General features: G+C 38.1%; 1 protein-coding gene across 2 annotated transcripts in view; it reads left to right on the top strand.

Annotated features, from left to right (window-relative positions):
• The window catches only part of CPNE4 (copine 4), a 224,005-nt gene that overhangs the window by 26,361 nt on the left and 176,044 nt on the right, over positions 1-21,600 (top strand). For both annotated transcript variants that reach the window (XM_069860027.1, XM_069860026.1), the window contains exon 2: positions 19,368-19,554. In XM_069860027.1, coding sequence (XP_069716128.1) covers positions 19,375-19,554 — 180 coding nt within the window. In that variant the 5' untranslated portion in view covers positions 19,368-19,374. The remainder of the gene's footprint in view (positions 1-19,367; positions 19,555-21,600) is intronic.

The following is a 21,600-nucleotide window of genomic DNA, read 5'->3' as shown; positions in this document are numbered from 1 at the left end:
TTAATTTGGATTTTTTTCAGAATGTTTATTTTCTTGCTACAGACTTCACAACACTTTATCTTCACTACCTATGATCTTAAAGAAGCTGAGACAGTGTTTTGAACCTCTTTACTCTGAAGAGAAGGCCATAGTGCCAATTATTATTAAGGTCATCTGACAGGTGCCACTACAATACTCCATTGCTTGCTGAATTTGACAAGCTTTTATGCTGGAATTTGTGTTCCATACCATATGAAAGCCAAAACATCACTCAAGTAAAGTTCCACAAAAGTGACATTTTTATGTGTTTAGAATAAAATACAGTGGTCTTTTTTTTGAACAAGACTAGGTTTTCTGTGTTGTACATGACAGAATTGAAATTTGGCAGTGTTTGAATCTTCTGTTCCAAAGAATATGAGCTAACAATAGGTCTATATAAGAACTGCTATAGGTGAGACTGAAACCCATCAAATCTGAACCTTTGTTGAGTATGCCAGAGTATCTCATACCTCTGAATGCTTACCCGGCTGCATATGTGTTTTTGGCTCAGAGCCACTCAACATGCTTCAGCTGAGTGCTACAAGGTCAGGTCAGGTCTTCTGTATAATGGCTGCTTCCACTAGAATCCAGCTTGTCTATTTCATAGAATCATAGAATAGTTTGGGTTTGAAGGGAACTTTAAAGGTCATTTAGTCCAGCTCCCCCTGCAGTAAGCAGAGACATCTTCAACTAGGTCAGGCTGCTCAGAGACCCATCCAACCTGACCTTGACTGTTTCCAGGGATGGGGCATCACTACCTCTCTGGGCAATGGGTTCCAGTGTTTCAACACTCTCATTGTAAAAAAGCCCTTCCCTATATCTAATCTGAACCTATGCTCTTTCAATTTAAAGCCATTACCCCTTGTCCTGTCAGAACAGGCCCTACTAACAAGTCTGTCCTCATCTTTCTCAAAGTACTTTAAATACTTGCTTTTAAGTACTGAAAGGCTGGAATAGGGTCTCCCTAGAGCCTTCTCTTATCCAGACTGAATAACCTCAACTTTCTTAGCCTTTACTCTTAGGAGAGGTGTTCCATCCCTCTGATCATTTTTGTGGCCCTCCTCTGGACCCAACAGGTCCATTTCTCTCCTACCCTGAGGACCCCAGAGCTGGATGCAGTAAAAAAAAAAACAAAACAAAAAAACCCCAACCAAAATGACTGTCCCCAGTTTCCTCCCCCCACAAAACAAAACCACAATCAAAAAAAAAATCAAACCAATTACTGAAAGCAAATCTTTCCTGTGACATGTGGTTATTACTCCCATAGGTATGTTGCAAATTTACTGTAAGGGCCTGATCTACTTTCTCAAAGTGAAACAGCTCTGTCAGGGGTAATACTCTTAGATAAGCTGCTGGAATACCTTGGTTAATTGGGGAAGGTTCCAAGTGGGAAAACCACTGGAATCCTGCAGGAACGCCAGGAAAATGTCACTCTGTAGCCATAAAATGATTTTAACTGAGCAGATAGTTTGAAATGGATACTTTATGTAATGGATATTTGTTTCTCTCCCTGTATTTGGAGAATGTCTGTGAAGAAGGTGGTAATGTGCTTGGTGTATTTGCTGTTCAATAAAAATCAAGTACCAAAAATGTTCTTCAATAAATATTGATTTCCATTTTTATTACAAGCTTGTGATCAGCCAGCGAGTGATATTTCTTCTTTCTGGTTTGACCTTATATGAACAAAATCTCACAGAAAGTGGGTTTTCTCTTTGAGTGGCATTTAAAATGCCTCCTTTATTAAAAGTTCTGTCCTTTGTTGCTCTGAAGGGGAAATGCAGAGAGATTTCTCTTCATTCCAGTGTGAAGATAGGAGGACCTGGTGTCATTAGGATCATCTGTAGTAATTATCACCCCTGTTTTGGAGCAGCTGCAGACTTTTGATGGGGAAATGTATTGGATGCATTTGACTCAGCAGTCCATATCTACTTCTGTATTTCTCTTGCCAGCTGAATGAATCCTATCCCAACTGGAAAAGCATCTATTTGTGATGGAGACAGAGAACGTTATTTCCACACTGTGTGCATCCTCTGTGTTCCACCTCTCATCCATTAAATCTCATTCTAGAGCAGCAGACTCAGCTGTCCATAGCTGGCAATGTGAGTGACATTGCAGTGCAGCCAAAAAATGTTGGGAAGCTGGCCAAAGTGGAGATGGGACAGAAGTGCTGTGGTAAGTTTGGCAAAGTAAAATAAATACAAGGGGAAAGTCAGAGGCAGACAGTTTTGGAAAGGGTTTAATGAGAACTGCTGCTTATTGTGTTATTTTGAGGGGGAATGCTCATTTCTGGCTTCTTAAAAGTCTCAATCCTGCAGCATGTTAAGTGTCTGAAGTCCCACTAAGGGAATACTTAGGGATAGGAGCACTTTGCTATGTTCATAACCACTCTCCAATGGTCTCTGTCATTTTCTTTCATCTTTCGTGGCTTTTCTGGTCTTCCTTGACCGTGCTATTGCTAGTGTAACAGTAGTTATTCTACTAAACACCATAGAATTATTGAGTTAAGAGCGTTAAAATGTGCATTTTGGACTGCTTTTTCTGCTTTTCTTGCACAAAATACCTTTGGGAAAATAATGCCAATATCAGATATAAGCTTCTGGTTATTGAAGTGAGAGGATTTTGATTGTAATAAGTCTGTCTGTTGGTTGGGCATAGAGCTCCCAGCCATTCAAACCTCAGTGTCCCTCCAAAAGGGAAGTAGTTGTTCAGTTTTGCTTATCGGCAAGATGAGCTTTAGGTTGTGCCATATAGCTCTTTTCTAACCAAAAAGCATGTAGATATAACTATGGTGTTGTCAACAGAAGACAATACGAGTATCCCGAATCTTACAATTGGGACTGAACGCTGGCTGCAGGAAAAAGAGTAAACCCTTCCCAGTTTCAGAGAAGCCCTGATCAGTAACAGCAACTGTGCATTCAGGCCCCATAACATCTCTGAAGACATTAGTTTTGTGGGTGTGGTTTGGACTTTTTGTTTAAGGCAAAAAGGAGAGATGGACATTAGTCTTACCTTCTGTAGTTTGGAAAATCTGTCATTCTTTTTTGAGTAGGCAGGGTCATCTTTGAGTTTACAGACAATGGAGTGGCAAATGAGCTTCATTGCTTGGTGTGGGGACTGTGTTTTGACCTGGAATTAGTGAAGTAGGAACCAATGCAGTAATTTGTGGATATACGGTGGAGTATAGGAAATCCTAAAGGTTGTTTTTTGAATTAGCACAAGCTAAATGAAGGGCTACAAGCTATGGCAGAAGGAAAAGCCCTGTGCAATTTGTCTTCCCACTGAAAATATTTTCCCTTATTTTAGAATGTGATTTAAAGAACAGATGTCTGGTTTGACTCCTCATGATCAGCAGGGAGACAGCTACCTAGAGGTGCTGCTTTCTTTCTCTGGATCACAAGGTATATAAGCATTTGTGATCTTGATTATTTGAGTGGTGCTAGGAATGAACTGGACAACCACAAGTAAGTACCAATAGTTTTGAAGTACAACAAGATACCAACTAATTTGAAGCTGTATTTTTACACCATGAATTGCATTACCCAAACATTTGAGTCCGGTAGTGCTGTATCAAGCCAAACTTAATTATCTAAAGAATTCACCTGCCTCTGTGTGGTTTGACCTGGAGTGTCAGCTATGTATGACGGGACATTTTTATGGAGGTGAGTGGTAAAGGAAATTAAAGCAGAAGGTGTAGAACTAGAAAGTGTATTGTAGGCAGACACTAGAACAATGTAAAAAAAGTCTTAATGGTGAAGAGTATGTCAATGGTTCCCACAGCCTCATCTTCCAACAGCACCAGATGAGGGGACAGAAGTAGGGCTATGCCATCCTCATTAACAGATGGAGAAGGTGAGGAACAATGTGATTTTTGAGTTATTTGCTGTTTAGGGATGTCAGGTTTTTGGACACGCAGAGTCGTATGGTTGAGAAACTGAGGTGCTGTCTGGCATTCTGTATTGGGGCAGTTTAAGCCAGCCTACACTTTAGGTAGCATATTTCAGCCTCTTAGAACAAAATGTGTTGTACTGTTTATATATAACAAACTACTCACTTTCTCTTGGTGGTAGAGCCTGACTTTGCTGATGTTGTGGTAAAGATTTGCCAGTTTAGTACCAGGGTAAGATAGGATCAGGCAACTGGCTAAGCCAGGTTTCTTTTTTCCTGTAAATGCTTGCTTTTTGTTCTCATGTCAGCTAACTGACTGCTGGTTTGCCAAGTGGTGCAGTTTTACACATTATTTAATATTTTTGTGCATTGTTGTTTTGTATTGTAAATGAAAAAGACATTGGAATAGCAGAATAGGGCTGAGTTTCTCTTGCCTGGAGTTCCTCCAAGCTTGGAGCTTCTATCTTGCTGTTAGTGAGGTTTAAACCTGTTGTTTTGAAAAGAATGCAAAGCAAAGAATTGATTTCAAAGATAAGGAATCAAAGATGAGAATACTAGAGATAAGACTGTAGAAAATGCAACTGCTGCTCTGAGCTGACTTTTTGGTTATTGCATTAACTACTAAGGAAAGGCAAGGACAACATCTGTCAACTCTGCAGGTTCCACCAAAGTTTAAAAACTACAATCTTTTTGGCTAATAAGAAAACCATGGTATTGTTAACAAAATTGAGAGCTTTTGTTAGAGTCTATATCAGTAAGTTTGTTTCCAAACTTCTTTTGGCTTTCCTAAATAATTTTATGCAATGATTAAATTCGAAGTGTTTTCATTTTGGACAACAGGTTGAAGCTAAGACAGTAATTCTTCTAGCAAACTGCTAACATTTCATGCAATAAGAAATATTAAGGGCAGCAGATAGATAAGCTGAGGAAACAAGAAAGAGTAATACCATTAAAATTGCACAGCAATTTTAATAAAAGTTCTAATTTCAAATACTGCAGATAGAAATTATAACCCATTTTGAACAACTGGAAGGTAAAAGTTACTTTCATTTTCTCAGTGCAGTTTTTGATTGAACAAAATTCTGAGGGGGAGAAAAAAAATTTCCAGATACCATATGTCTTAGTTCAAATGTGTTCACTGACGGAAAGGAGTTATTTAGGAATTCAGAAATACCAAGGGGTGAAAGGTAAGGTTTTAAACAGTCCTCCCTATTTGTTGCTGTATTCTGCTAAGCCATCTTTCTACTAAAAAATATCGTTACAGCAATCGAGGCTAAACTCACATTATTTTGTTTTACCTTTCTTGAATATCCCTTAAAGGAGTGCATGAGAAGTACTACACCCCCATGAAAGATGTTTGTCTCTGTATTAATAGTTACTCTGTAGGCAGTGTGTGGTTTTATTTGTAGGGTTTGACCAGCCAAAGTTGTCATTCATTGCAAATGGCTTCCTGTAAAGTCATTTATGGATGCAGCTCCCAGTTGGTATATGCTGTTTGTTTGATGTAACTACGGTCGTCTAAAGTCTGTCTTCTGCCAGTAACATGCAGGAACTGGCAGTGATTTTTTTTCTTTTTCCTTCTTTGTCCTAAGTTGCATTAACTGAGTTAGCCGGACCTTCTTCTGATACACACCAGCTGAGTAAGTCACTGAAGTCACAGGGAGTCCTGGAATGATTTGCTCATTGTGGAGAGGAGAAGGCTAGGGAGAGATGGTCTTAGTGCTGTTATCAGAGTAGATCGAGTCAGGTTTTTCTTGGATAGACGATGGTAGGATGAGTGGCAACAGGCAGAAGTTGCAACAAGAAAAATTACGATAAATTGTTCACAGAGATTGTGGTCACAGAATAGAAACCCAGAGAGGCTATGGGATCTCCATCCTAGGAAGTACTCAGAATTCACCTGAACTGGACCTGTTTGGAGCTAGGGCTTGGAATAGAGGTCCTCAGTGTTCCCTTTCAACCTAAATTACTCTTATGAGACAATTTGCTTGCATGAACTGTATTGAAGACCTTAGGTCTGCAATATGGCTTTAGCAATACAGTATCTTGTCAGATGTTGAAGTGTCAGTGATGGAGAACTAAAAGAGCTCCTTTGTGGTATCATTGTTTAACATGATGTAGGGACATTCAAACTGCTCTAGGACTGTTTTTGGGGTGGTTTTTTTTTAGGCAACCTATCTCACTTGGAAGCATAATGTTGGCAGAAGCCTGAAGTGGAAAAGTTGGTCATAGAAAGAAAGAATATGGCTGCTAGGAGGCTGTAAAAGAGGAGGAATGGAAAAACCAAGCTGTAACTCCATATCTGAAGTAGTAGCTAAATAAGAAATACTGCAGTAATCACTTGACTGAAACAATTTTCTTAATATATTGCAAAATGCCCATGTTCCTGAAAAGGGGAAAATTAAGAGCCAGCAGAGAGGGTAATTCAGGTAGGAAATGTACTTTCATGCCAGACTGACTAGCTTATGGTAAAAATCTCATGAGAAGAATTAGAGCTTTCCTCCAGTAAGCATTAAATCTTTGTCCGTGCTATTTCTACTTTCAATTAAGTTAATGCTTAAGATGTCTCTCTTTATGTGCTTCATTTAATAATATATTACACAAGTGAATCATTTGAAGAATTCTTCAGTGAAATGTAGACATAATTTTCATGTAACATCAGCAAATTAACATCTTACTTTGATGTATTACTCTAACTTGATATCTTAGCTCAGTCTTTGTTGATGTATTTACTCCAAAGTTGAAGCAATTTAGAACACTAAATGGTATGACTGTGTATTCTATCTCATTACAGACTTAGTGCAGCAGCAGTCAAGCACCTGGTTATTGTATAACCCAATTTCTGTAGAGGGCAGAAATTATAGCCAAAATTTGCATTTTGGCTCCAGAGCATAAAGAATGTTATAAATCATTCACTGGGTCAAATCTGAATTGTTACTATGTTAGTAATTGGCAGACAATGCCTATGACTAAAACGATGAGAAGCTTTCAAAAGGGTATATTTTTAAAGAATGTTTTGGCACTTCTGTGTACATCTTTTCCATACGTGTCCAGGGCTGAATTTGATACCAAGGATCTATATACAGAAGCATTTAAATATCTGCCACTGAGAATCTGATATTGTGAGCATGTGCATTTACTGTAAGCCATGTTCTCTAATATTCATTTGTGTGGGGTTTTGGTTTGTTCTTTTCCTTTCCAAGCACTTTTACCTCTGGGGGCTACTGGCACTAGAGAGGGAAATGAAAACCAAGTCTTCTGCTAGTTAAGAGGAACACGAGGAAATCAAGTCTTGGGTTCATACTTATAAAAGCCTTCCCAATCTCTTCTGTCTGGAGTTCCCTTACACTTCTATAGACTGAGGTGTGTTCATACATTAGACAAGGAATTGCATGAAATTTTGATGACAACATTTTAAAAAAGTTATGAAAAAAATCTCTTTCTGACTATTGGACATATTTGCAACTGGATCAATGCAGGTCAGGAATAAGACAGGGATAAACACAGTAATGCCCTATACAGTTGGAGTTTCCAAACACCAATTTGAGTGTCGTCTGTTAGTACAGTTGTGTTTTGGTTACTATCAACATGCATATTCCTAACTCTAAAAATACGTAGGTACAAAGATTGATGGTTGTCCTTTTAGAGTTAAAATCCAGTTATAAATACTTGAAAAGGGATGACATTGCTTTGTGCTCTGAGCAACGATCAGATTGTAGTGTGTTCTCAATTTTGTGTTTTCTATAGTTCTTGTCAGCTCTCGTCGATACTTGGAACCCAGTTTAGTTGCCACTACTCCTTTTTGCCATCATGGGGTATCTACAGAGGCTTCTATGTGGGCTTCTACTTTTCTGTGTTCTTATGATATATCAATCTTCTTATAAGCATAAAGAGTTGGAACAGGCTTGTTTTGATATTTGTCTCAGTGGTGAGGCCAAAAGGTCAGTACCAGTTCCTGTCAGTCAAGTACATGGTGTGTAGCTGATGTGGAGGGAATGACAGGCACAACCAGATGTTGCAGTTTGGCTTCACAACTTTATTTTTACCAAAGCTCTTAAGCGTCACTTTTGAGTAAAGTGCTGGCAGCTCTTTTATTTAGGCTTGTAAAACTTGCAACTATTTTGGTATTTCAAACAAACCAGCAACTTGGACATCCACTTCAGCTATACTGAAGTGGAATTCTTCTTTTCTCCTTTCTTTTCTCTGTGCTTCACTTACGCTGCTGCAATTTATCCTTTGAGCAAAGTTTGTCATCTTCTAAGGTCTTCCACCACTATGTAAAATGGATTATCACATCATAGTGCCCCTGCTTTGCTATTCTTTATGTAATCTCCCTGATGCTTTGCAGCTTTATTTTAAGAAACAGTGTAAGAGAGTTGATAAACTTCTGTTTGGAGAGTAATCACATTCAGCAGCAGGCAGGTGGGGAAAGGAATTACCAGTTTTGGAGACTTGGAGGGAAAGCCAGAGAATGCCTTTAAACTTTAAATTCACACAGCACCATGCCTTAGATAATCTGACTATAGCTATTGCAACTGCAAAGTGGAAACATCTGACTGGGGCATCAATACCAGCCTGCTGTGTCTCTTCTCCACTAAGTGCCATCACTGCTGGCTTATAGGCATTGTTTTCTCTCTGTCATTTTAAATAGTGGCTGCAGTGGGTGGTTCATTTACTTTATTGCACTTTGTATAAATTTGTCCTTTAAAAACTGGTGAATGTAAGCAAAGCTCTATGCAGTACGTGCCCAGATCTTAGGAGTATTGCTTGTTTAATGTGAACTTCATGGAATGCTCTCCTACCAGGCACTGATGTCAAGACCAGTGGTTGCTATGCTATTCTTGTGTGTGGCTGTAGGACTTCCATCAATACTGATGAGTCCTTCATTTGATTTGCATTATTCAGGAACTGAGAACCCCTTCCCTTCTCCTCCTAAGTCTGTAATAACTAGCAGAGCTGGATTGTTTTCCCCTTTTGTTGTCAGGATATGCTAACAAAGACTGATGGTGACTTGTCAGATTTCACAAAGAAAGCACAACTCCTCTATGTACTCATAGATTCCTTTTAGAAGAGCTTGAGACAAACTTGTGTCAGAGCAAGCTTTACAGAAGACATTCCAAGTATCTTGCTTCTCATATGTATTAGCAGTTGACACCAAAGATGTTTCTTATGTCTCAAGAGTTCTTGAGGGGGAGAGACATTTGAAAACTCTCGATGGCTTAGATTCCTGGAGCTTCTTTTCAAAAGTAATGTTAAGCCAAAGCCTTGGCCTTGCGTCAGGAGGAAGTAACTCCACTATGACATTGCTGAGCTGAGCTCCTTCCAGGGCCCACGTTAGGATCTGTGTGAGGCTGTGCTGTGTCTTGACAAATTAGGACCCAGCTTTGGTAGCTTTGTAGAGCGCTGTTCCTATGGATTATGGAAATGCCAGCAGAGGAGTGTTGAGGCACTGGCACTGGTGTTGCATTTGGCACTGATGGGACCCTTTGCTGACAGTATATGCTGCAGTTTTTTATGAATCAATTCGATAAGAAAAATAGCCAGTGGCTTCTTCAGAGTTCAAGTCTGTCATAGTATGGGGGGGTGGGAGGAGGTGGCAGCGGTGTGTGTACTATGTCGAAGTTAATCTAGGGAAGAAATAAGCTCTTCCAATATAAATATAATTTGGCTGGCAGAGCTGCTGCTTCTTTAGTATATTCTGATGCCTGCAGTTGGAGCTGCAATATGATCGTATCCCTTGCTGATTTAGCTGAGACAGTGGTAATGTGTGCTTAGCCTAAGTCACATGAGTGACTCTTCAAACATTTGATCAAGGTTCTTTAAAAGAAAATAGAAAGTAAGTAAATGACAAGAAGGTGAGCAAGGCTCATGTGAAGGTGAGCAAGACTCATGCTCTAACTTAAAATAGTGGTCCAAGCCCAATCCATTGTCATTGAGCCTCCATTGCAAAGGAACTGAACTCAGGACTGGCTCTAATTAACAGGTAAAGTTGGGTATTGCCCAGGAGCATCCTGAGGGCATCCAGGCTGCTCCTTGTAAATCAGAGTCATGGGAGGCCATAGGAGTTCTGGTCATTGCCAAGAAAGGGATCAAGTATGTTGCTGGAGCAACTATGAAGTAAAGGAGAAACTGCTTGTAGCAACATCAGTTGCTCCCTTTCTTCTGCTCCTGTCCTACCTGACAGAGCAACTTGACATTAAAGTTCTGTCCCAGTTTCGGGCTCAGCATGGCCCCAAGAACACTCCTGTGTAGCAGATAAATTCTTTTTTTTTCTCACACTGCTGAAAAGCCCTGAGCTAACTTGTAGTAAATATACCTTCTGATTGCATTGCAAATGCAGGAACTGAATGGTGAATGGAATGTTCTTCCTCACTGTTGTTCTTGATGTGCCTATCTTTGGATTAGCAGCAGAAAGTAGCTTCTCTTGTAGGAACATTTTTATGCTACAGGAAAAGCCGTTATGGCCATCTGTTGAGGAAAATTAGCAGTTTGCAATATGTTACATCTGTAAATGGATAAACTCTTCCAAGCGTTACATGTGTTTATATACATATTTTGGTGTATTTAAGTGTAACCAAGGAACACAACTTGCTGCTTCATTTCCCTGTAGCTGGTAGCCAGTGTACTTTTGCAAGATGGATAGCGGGTAATTGTCATTTCAAGTGTGCTTTATGTATGTATAGATGATAATGCAAGAATTAGTAGACTAACTAATGCAAGAACATAGTAGACTGATAATCTTTCTTGTTCAAAATTGGCAGATTATTTAACCAATTATTTTGGCTGAAACGTGTTCTGAAGGCTCTCAGCTGGGTCTATTTGAGAGCAGAATTGTGACTGCTACACCTTGCAGTTCTGGGACTATTTGATTTTGCTTCAGCCTTATCTTTCTCTGAAGTACAGTGGAATATCGATTCAACTTCACTTATTTAAGATCCTCAGATGAATAACTATATTGCAAGGCTTCAGGGTTCTTGTTAAGACAAAAGCTATTTTAGTTTTCCTCTAATAACTAATTGGGAGAACTGATTTAAAAAAGACACAAACATAATCACTGAAGATAAACTTTTTTCCCCCTTCATATTTCAATTGATGTATTGCATAGTACAAGCAGCAAACTAAAATGGCAAAGCTAAGAAAATTGTAATGGCTTATAGTGATAAGCAGTCAAGTATATGTCATGTTAGTAACCTTGAAGATGTTATTAGAGAGATATTCAATTACATTTTTGTGATTTACTATGACCTTTCATTTACAAACTAAACATACGACTTGTGTATAAGAAGTTTGTTGGGTTTTTTTTGGGTTTTTGGGGTTTTTTTTTTGTGGAACTCCTCAGAGTGGTGTTTGAACTGGATTCAAGAGTCCTGAGCTTTTCCTTTTGTCAGTGCTTAGTGCTTCATCTCATGGGCTCCTGTTATAGAACAATTTGAACTTTGCTGGCATTTCATTCCTTTGCCTTTGAAATAAATTTGCAGCTTTTATAGTTGTGAGAAAGGGCTGTAGAACATCAGTTCTAATGGCTTTGCAAATGCAAGTGAAATCAAGAAAGAATCCACTTTAATATTCTCTGTGATAAAATATGCCGGAGTGCTGAGTTTTGCTAGGGTAGAGTTAATTTTTGTCGTAACAGCTAGTATGGAACTACGTTTGGATTTGTGCTGCAAACAGTGTTGATAATACGGGAATATTTTAGTCATTGTTGAGCAGTGCTTACCTAGATTCAAGGTCTTTTCTGCTCCTTGCATTGCCACACTAGCAAGTAGCTTGGGGTACATGAGAGGTTGGGAGAAGACCTAGCGGGGACCGCTGACCCCAAATGATCAAACAGATATATCATATCATATCATATCATATCATATCATATCATATCATATCATATCATATCATATCATATCATATCATATCATATCATATCATATCATATCATATCATATCATATCCGGCTGGGAGGATGGCCACTGCTCAGGAACTGGCTGGGCATCTGTTACTTTGTGGTAATCAATTGCTTTCGTTTGCACTGCTTATCTTAGCTTTTATTTTTCTCTCTTTGTTGTTTCCCTTTTCATTACTATTTATTATTAATATTTATTATTGCTATTATTATATTCCAATTATTGAACTGTTCTTATCTCAACCCATGATTTCCTCTCCCTTTTACCCTTCCAATCCTCTTCCCTCAGTCCTCCTGTGGAGGGTGAGCAGACAGCTCTGTGGTGCTTAGTGGCTGGCTGGGGTTAAGCTATGACAGCCAGTTTCATGCTTTGGAAGAGAAACACTGGGACTATTTAATGTTGTTTGACAGTATAGCATTGTAAGTGAAGAGTTTGGACACACATGTTTAAGAAAACAAGACTGTGAATAAGGGGACAACTGTGGGGCTAGCTGTACAGTGTATCAGCATATAGATGAGTTGGTTTGTTTTCTCTCTGGATTCTACACTGTTCCTGATAAAATATAGTCTTTTATCCTATTAAGACACCACACTGTCTTAGAAGGTGCCATTTTTAAAAACAGTACAGAATAAGTATGCTCCATACAAAAGCATGTAAGCCAACCTTGCTATGGGAGAGGCAGACTCCTCCTGACTGGTACCAATCCAGTGAATGTAGATGGCATTAACTGCATACTAAAGGAACAAGGGAGAATCTTAGATTTGTACCTCTAATACAGGGTAATAGAATGTATGTGTGTTTTGACTGCTGACTCTTACAGGTGTTTTGCATCACAACAAGTGAGTCTGACTTCAGTGGAGACTACTCAGAACATCCAGAATTGGACACATTCAGACATCTCCTAGTGCTTCAGTTATTGTGGGGTTTTCCCCTCCTTTAACTGAAATGAGGTTATATGTGCAACACAATTTTATACAGTGTTTTGTCATGCATCAGATGTCTCAATTTCTTTCCATTCAGTTTCCCTTCTCCCCTTATAACTGAACCAGCTGGTTCTATGGTAATGAGTCCTTTTGAACTGTCAGTGTGTGTATATTTCCATTTACACTGCTGGCACTTTGTTCTGAACCTTCTCCCCTTCTGTCCAAATAAATTACTTGGACTATCAGATCTGTCTCATTGTTCACAATAGCACTGCTGTGGATTCTTCAGATACTCCTTGCTTACTGGGTTTATTGCTCGTTTTGCAAAAGTCTTTCTCAAACTTTGGTAGGTCTAACTTGAAATAATCCTCATTAATTGTTTTATGAGCCAGGGAATCAAAAGGAAGGAGGAAAAAAGTATTTTTAATTGCACAAAGTGTCCCATGGAGGGGTTTAGCTAACCTATTGACTTCTTGGTATGCAGTAATTTATATCCAAATCAATTTTGAAAGCTGTCATTTTGTCTGTATTAGCTGTATTCATTTAAACTTATTTATATAAATTTATAATGTAGCTGATGTTGACCAGAATAGGTTTTTTAATACTAACAAGAGGAGCATCTTGTGCAGGGAATAGAGATATGGCTGATAATCAAGAGTCTGTGATCATGGTCAAAGATAATCACTGAGTGACCATGTTTTAAGACTGTACTGGTTGTTCATGTGAAGTAGGTTTTCAGACCTGCTCACAGAAAGGCCAAGAGGTAATGATTGCAGCTGCGACAAGGATTAGACATAAGGGAAAAAGTAGTTCATAGTGAGATTGGTCAAACAACATAACAGAGGTTACAGAAAACCCTAGGCTATGAAAATGCTACAGCAGAAAAAAAAGATTCTTCACAGGGGAGATGGAGGGCAATGAACATCATTTTCTGGTTCCCAATTATTGATATGCATTTACAATAGATAAGTTTATTTTCTCTACTATCAGTCTGGGCTCTTGCTTGCCTTTCTTCAGGCCTGGGTAAGTTCCTGATTAAGCACAATAAATAATTAAATAACTCACTTGCTGAATCAGAACTTACCAATGAATCCCCATCTTTCCTCGTTTGCACAAAACTTGTTTGCCAACCCCGCAGCTAAGTAAGAAGGAATGGGTTTGTTTTTACAACCAAGGAAGCCTTGATGCTGACAACTGTCAGAGTAATTCAATAAGATTGGGAGTTCCCAATCACATACATTTTCTTAAAAGAAAAATAATTGCTTATCTCAATTAGTGTCATGCCCTGAAGGGGTCCATGGCCTATGTTCTGCTAGAGTTGAACAGATAACTAAATAGAGGAACCCTTTAAAACTTTTCTTCCTGAACATAATTTCATCCTTTTCTATGATTTTGCTTTTACTGTATTTTGTGTAACTTGGTCTCTCATCATAATTGGAGATAGGATAGAAGTACATCAGATGCCTGAGAAAATCACATTTGAAGCCAATGAATAAGTTTAGTGGCATTTGGGTCAGGCCCCAAGAGGTAGTTCTGAAGCACTTGAACCCTCTGTGCTTTATTATTTTCATTACTATGTTGCCAAATGATAAAATACACCAGAGAAGACCAGGGTTGCTTGGGGCATTATATTACTCAGCTGCCCTCTTTGCTGAAATCAGTAGGTTATTTTCTTGTGGATCTTGTGGATCTCAGATCAGATTTTATAAAAAGTTTAGTATACTTTAAAAATGGAATTTTATTTAATCATTTCTTCTTGTCACTTAAAGCTAGTGATTTCACTTAAAAATGAACATGACTAGTTAGATTTTGGTTTTGCCAGAGTTGTAACATAAATCAGGAGTCTAGAACAGACCCAGAGGAAACAACTTTCTTAGTGCTACAAGGATCACATTTCTTAATAACATAGAAAAGTGGTTTTCCTTCTCTTTGCAATTATGGAGCACTAACTGTTTTCCAGCAGAAGCTGATAATGAGTTTTATGAATTTTAAGCTGCTAACTGTAGACTTGTTTATCATATTTACTTTTATCAGACCGCAAGCCCTGGAAGACCCACAAAGTCTCATTTCAAGGCTTTCTTTTTAGAGAGTTCAGCTGCTCCTGTGTTTTGAACACTCAAAGCTGCTCCTGTATATAACATCCAGTGCTTTTAGGTCTTGCCCTCTATTGGAGGCACTTATTCACAGCTCCTATTTAATATAATTCTACCATTAGTATTTCCTAGCACATGTGTGTTCTGTAAACATCATTTACCCTTCAAGGAGTAGAGTCTTGCTGTTTACTTTTGCAGAAACAGATAGATGCTTTTGGCTCATTTTCATTTCACTACCAGGGTGCCAGTAAAACAAATTATTCAAACACTGTTTTCAACATATTGTGATGGGAAACCTGCAAACCCCAAATCCGTTTGCATGTCCTTTAGTCTGGAGTACAGGTTTCTAAAAAACAATCCCTGTTTCCTAATGCAGATCATGCCAGTTACTGCTTTTATTCTCAGCATCTTTCTCATTCCGTACTCATTTATTACCTGAGCTGAAGGTGAGGCTGAGCATGTGTGTTTCCCTGATTCTTCATGAGGTGCTATGGAGAAGCAATCTTTCCATACTTCACCCAGACAACTTGCAGAAAAGGTTTTGAGATTTTTGTGTGTATGTGTGTATGTAGGAGAGCAAAATGACACAGTAGGCAGAGGAGAAAAGTTGTAATCTGAATTCAGATAACATCTTAGATTTATTCCATGATGAATCTAAGGAGTTGTCATGTTTTGTGACAAGGTTGTCTAAAGCCCTGTATGGATCACCATTTTGTAACAATGTGGATCTAATTGTTTGTGAGAGCTGAATTCAAGGCTTTTAGATCTCCAAGAGAGGCATATACTGCTTGTATTTCACATTACAGAGATCCATACCTTTGTAGCCACTAGATGACTAAATGCTTTTAAGATATTTGGTCTCTCCCAGATGAGAAGGGCATTGCTGGCAAACATATAATAATCATTTGCAGCCTAATCTAGTTTTCTAGCCTGGTGCAAGCTTCTGGACTTTTATGCTTTTAAATTATTATCTACACATAGGAGCCTTTCTAGTGGTAGTTACCAGAAATGTCTGGAAAGTGACTTCAGTTTTCTGCACGGTTTAGGAGCCAAGATGCCCAAATCAGGAATTTATACACATCAATAAGATTGCTCTGGGCCCTGCATCTCTTAAAAAATGTGAAAGACCACATTATTTTCTACTAAATGAGCTCTAAGTATGCCAGTTCAAGAGTATTATTTTTCTTTGTATTCCATAGAATATATTGTGCTATCAAGGTCTTTCATGCCTTTTGGTTTTGGTTAATGTAGTACATGTTAACATGTACTTTAAGGTGGCAAACTGTTTCTTTTTCTCCAGCCAGTACCGCCTTCTTCCTTGCTGTTTTCACCATGGAGAAGTGAAACCATAAGGCGCGGTCTTGCTTTCTCGTTCTGTGCAGTCTAGCACCGGCTTACGAGCTTATGTAGGAAGCAGAGGAAATGAGAGAGAATGTATGCAGCAATGAACTGGAAACTTAATTAGTATATGACTTATCTCTTAGTTTACACACTTTCGTATCTACACTATTGCTTTCCTCTCCCAGATTATTAAGTGAATATTAAAGTTATGTGGACATTGAAGGAATAATGAGGTTCTAATGAAGTGAAAAAGGAAGAGTTTGTAGCAAAGAAAAATGAACAATTTGTTCTTCCATCACTAATGTATGTAGCTAGTTGACAAAAAAAACCTTCTTATGTTATCTAACTTGTCTCTGTTTATGTAAAACAGGACTTTTTTTAGCCACTTTTTGATAGGCTTAAAATCTATTGTCTAGGCCCCCAGCTTCCTGGTAACATGACATCAGTACAGCAGCCCAAACTGGTGATTATATTATAAGAACAATATAATGGGATAAAGAAATAAGACAGTGGCTTGATGTTTTCCATTGATAAATTTAGAACTTGTAAAAGCTGAAGTAATAGTTGTAGTGATAAAAAGAAATGTAATTTTATACTTACCCACTCTTCTAAGAAAATAGTGTATAATTATTGGTGTAGGAAGAAAAATACATCTCTCCCCCCTCACTCTGCTACTTTTCCCCTTTCTTTTTAGTATTGAAATCATCTGGTTTAATTAAATCACCAACCTATTTCTGCACAAAGAATGACATTTCATTAATGATATAAGATGTGCATGAGACAGAATTAACCCAGTTTTCAAATGGATTTCAATTTGGAAAGGGCAACATGTGAAAATGTCTTGTAAATGTGTGGGATGAGCTTGTTGAGCAGCCTTCTGAAGATGGGATTGTAAAATGATGAATAATTAGACAGCAGTCCCTCCCCCACCTCAGTTTCTATCTGTCTTTTTGCAATCCCAGTTGACAGAAACTTGGGTATCTGACATCATGTATCAAGGATGTATTAGAAATAGAATGAAAAAACAGACTTGTGATGATTGCTAGCAAAATCCATACAAATACATATAATTTTCTCTCTAATTAGTTGAATGGTGGCCTTCAGTAGCTTTGTCAAAGTTACCACTGCCTTAACCTATTCTCTTTTATTTTTGGAGGGGAAAAAAAGCAGTAAAAGAAGAAAACCAGCCTCTCAAACATTGTTTTGAATCTTGCTTCTGGTAGCTTATTTTCCAGACACTTATTACTGTGCTTAGTTGAGGTATCGGATGTCAGGTCCTTCTTCCATGCAGATCATCGTTTCTCAAACTGTGATTTTACTGGAGTCAGTCTGATTAGGCTAGAGCCAATTCCCGGTGCTTGCTGTTGCTTTCAAGCTAGACTATGATCTTGCCATCACTGATGTGAACTGATCCAGCAAAAAATATTGCTCCCTTCCCTGTAAAAGACTTTTGGATTTGAGAGGTGCTGGTCTATTTTCAGTGTCAAGGGTCTTATCTAGAAATCTATGAGTGTATAAGGGAATGCTTGGTAGAAGCTGAGTATTCTTTTTGGTGGTAAATCCAAGGGAGCATAGTTTAGGTGATGGCATTTACAACTAACTGGGAAGGGATGAAGACAACTGTTCTAGTCTTAGGATGTCAGGCACTGTGTGTGTGGTGTGGCTGACATTTGAAAAAGCCTGATTTATGATAGGGAAATATGCCCATAGAGCTTGAGGTAGAGACGATGGTTAGAGTCTATCACACCCACTTCACTTATAACCATATTGAACCTAACAATCTGGGGTTTTCACAGCAGATCAGTGTTCATTTAGTTGTTATATAGATTTTAATAGATTTGAAGAACTGTAAATTGTTAACAAGCTTTTCTCATCTTCAAGGAGGGCAGATCATTCTTCTCATCATTCAGACTCAAATTCCTGAAGTTTATCTGTATGTATTAGAGTTTCATACTGTATTGCCAACTCTTCTTACTCTGAATTTAAAAATATCTTTCTAATTTTGCCTTTATAATTTAAAGTAAAGATGGATAATCTCAAGTTGTCATTTTGTGGGGTTTGTTTTTATTTTTAACTTCACAGAGATGGAGAAAGGAAACTTTGCTTTCATTTCTCTATCACCAAAATTTAACTTTCATCTAAACAGTTCTCAAAAATCATTAACCTCTGAGAGCAGAATGTTCTGGAAGAGAGAGGGAACAGGTCTGAAACAGACCACAAAATGTCTGTTGATAATCTGGTAAGATAAATCTGCCCTCTAAAAGTGTGAAAATAACTTTTTTTCAGCTCTTATGGACGGAAGAAGGGGGAGGGTGGGGAAAGTGAAGGCACTAATCCTTGTATGAGGAGACATATTCTGAGCAAATTGTACTGTTCCCATGTTCTTTATTGACACAAAACCAATCATATAACGTTTTCTGCTAAGCTCTGTGTTAAAAATTGGGGTTAGTTGTTTCTGTTGAGAGCAAAGGCTACAAGATTGGTGCTGGAGTTTATAATGAAGTAAGAGCCAGAGGTTCCCACTATTCCAGCCATCTGTGTTCATGTAATTGCAATTCCTGACCCAAAAGAGCAGACACTATAACAACGAAATTTGCCAGCATAAATGTCCTGCCCTTCTGCTTAGAACATCAATCTTGGCTACTTGCTTAGGAACTGTGGGAGATGATCTCCTGCAGTAAGTGTGGAAATAGTGAAATGTATTTTGGAGTTTAAAGTTGATATGAAAGGGGCCTTCTACAGCATTTACACAAAAAGTTTGTGTGAGATGAAGCACATGTTTTTTAGATGGAGTATTGAGAAATGAAAGCAGATTGAAGGAGAGACGAATGAATTTAATTTAGCCATGTTACTGAAAATAAGGTGTTATCCAGAGTAATTTAGAACTACCATCTTGTCTATCCTTTGAAATGAGGAAAGTGGGCTCTATAAGCAGGAGCAGAGCTGGAAGTTGAGGTCACAGTTCACCCCCAGAGTTCAGGGTCATAGTGGAAAGTTTCACTCTGAAGTTGCCTTGTTTCTAAACATAGAAGACAATGTATTTCTGTCTTCCATAGGTATTTCTTTGATTTTATTTTTTTCCTCTCTTGCTCTGGATCTTGTTCACAGTTATGGGATCCCATTGACTAGTAGGGCAACCTGTTGAAATCTTCATGGATGGAAGGATTGTACTGTACATGCACTGTTCTTAATGGACCTTTTCTCTCTTTCAGAAAAGGAATGAAGAAAATGAGCAACATCTATGAATCAGCAGCCAATACCCTGGGAATTTTTAACAGCCCATGCCTGACTAAAGTGGAGCTGCGAGTTGCATGCAAAGGCATATCAGACAGGGATGCCCTCTCAAAACCTGATCCTTGTGTCATCCTTAAAATGCAGTCACATGGCCAATGGTTTGAGGTGAGTGTTTGGTAAAATAAAAATTATTCTTCTAATGCTTTAGGACAGCATAAAGAAACTGAGGCAAAATTCAAATACCAAGAACTGTAATGAGAAGCAATTTGAAGCCAGCAGCATAATCGTGTAGAGTGAAGGGAGATTTTCCATTAACTCTAACACACTTTGCATCAGACTCTTAATGATCCTTTGAACTTCTCTTTGGAGTCTAGATTAAAAATTAAGATGATCAAAGAATGAAGCATCATAAAACCTTTCCCTTTAGGCCCTCTTGTTTCATAAAAGCTGTATAATAGCAGAGATGATAATAGTGACCATCATGTTTTCCAATTTAAAGAAGAAAAATGCTGTGGAAGAGAGAAGTATTTATTACTAGTTGCCTTGGAATTTGGTGATAGAGCAGGCTGATTTGCATCTTTTGAGCATTACAGTTAGAATCACACTAGAAATTAGTAAATTTAATGCATTTGCCTCATCAGTTTGCCTTGCATAACAGACTGCATGTTTCATTAAAATCCCACTTTGTGGGTTTTTTACCTACTCTTGTAAATCATTTGATTGATAAATGGAAACAGGATGTCTTAGAGACCTGCAAATTGTAAATAAAATGAAATGTAATCTTCTAAATGAATCTTGATATTTATTTTACTTAAAAGTTACACTTGAGTGTGGTTAATCAAGCTAAAAGATGTGAGAAAGCATGCATGATAAAATTAGGAATGTATTAAATTCAGTTGTTATTTTGAGTCAGTATTCATATCTCTGTTTTCAACAGTTTCAGCAGTCAGAATGAGATAGTGTTGTCTATCAAAAGATAAAAATAGTAGTAGCTGTGAGGATATGAAGAAAGAAAAATCCTAAATTGATGAGTTTATTAATTTAGGATTTTCAGCCAAGTCTGTCAGTCATTGGGAGTTTGTTCTGATAATTCCAATTGTGTGGATTTGACCCATGAACCTCTGAATTTTTTCCTGCGCAGCATCAGCAGGTGCAAACCAAGCTTAAGGTTTTGGTGTTAGTCATCCTCTTTTCTTAGTTCACTACTATGGCACCATTGGGTAAGTCCTTGGTGGAAAACTAGCCTATGAGTAGAAATAGAACTCTCACAATTCTCCTAGTGCTACAAAGTTGCTGTCTTCATGCAATTGAAATTTAAGATGATATAATAGTTAGTCCCCCAAAAAGGTAATTTTAGCTAGCTACGTAGAAAGTAACAGAGCTGCACTGTATGTAATCTCTCAAATAGTAGAAATTAACCAATCAACTGATTAAATATCAAAATGAGTGAATGCCCTTGTTTGGAAAGGACAGACTGAAATCTGTAACTGAGTACATTTCACACAGTTTGTGGCTGCTTATAACCAGGGTAAGTAGCTCTAAATTATATATTCTTATGTTGTAATGGAGATTCCCTTTATTTGATGTGGTTTTTAATTTGGAAAATTATTGCCTGAATAGAGTAATTCTTGCAGAAAAGATCTGCTCACTGATATGATTCTCATCTTACGTCAGTTGCTCCTACTGTTTAATGAAAGTCCAATGTATTCATTTTGGTATGAACAAAAAGTTTTTATTAGTTCTTGTTCCTATCAGTGCTGCAGAGCTAGTACAGCTCTGACATGATGAGCCTTTTCCTATTCTGGCCCACACATTCTCAGCAGAATTTTTAATTAAGTTCTAGTTGCTGAGTTAAATTGAGTAGAGTCACTCAGGTATAGCTGAAGACATAATTTGGCTGGAAGAATCTTCTCCTGATGAAAATCAATGATCCAGCAAGACCTGAGACGGCAGACAGACTAATAATTTAAAAATAAAACCTAGTTCCTAGTGAAGTGAGTATATTCAACATAGAAATCACTAAATGACAATCCAAAAAGGAGTGGAACTTGGGAGTGCATCTATGGATTTAGTGACTTCACCAGCTTGTCTTGAATTTCTAGATAAACTTAAACCCTTTGTAGACTGGACGTCTCTAAACAGACAGTGGCAAAATCCAGTATTACTGAAATGTGCATATTCTGATCACATATTCTGTTTTTGTAGAGGATT

This window comes from Phaenicophaeus curvirostris, chromosome 6, assembly GCF_032191515.1.
Source record: "Phaenicophaeus curvirostris isolate KB17595 chromosome 6, BPBGC_Pcur_1.0, whole genome shotgun sequence".
Lineage (NCBI taxonomy): Eukaryota > Metazoa > Chordata > Aves > Cuculiformes > Cuculidae > Phaenicophaeus > Phaenicophaeus curvirostris.
This window is presented reverse-complemented; position numbering and strand designations above follow the sequence as displayed.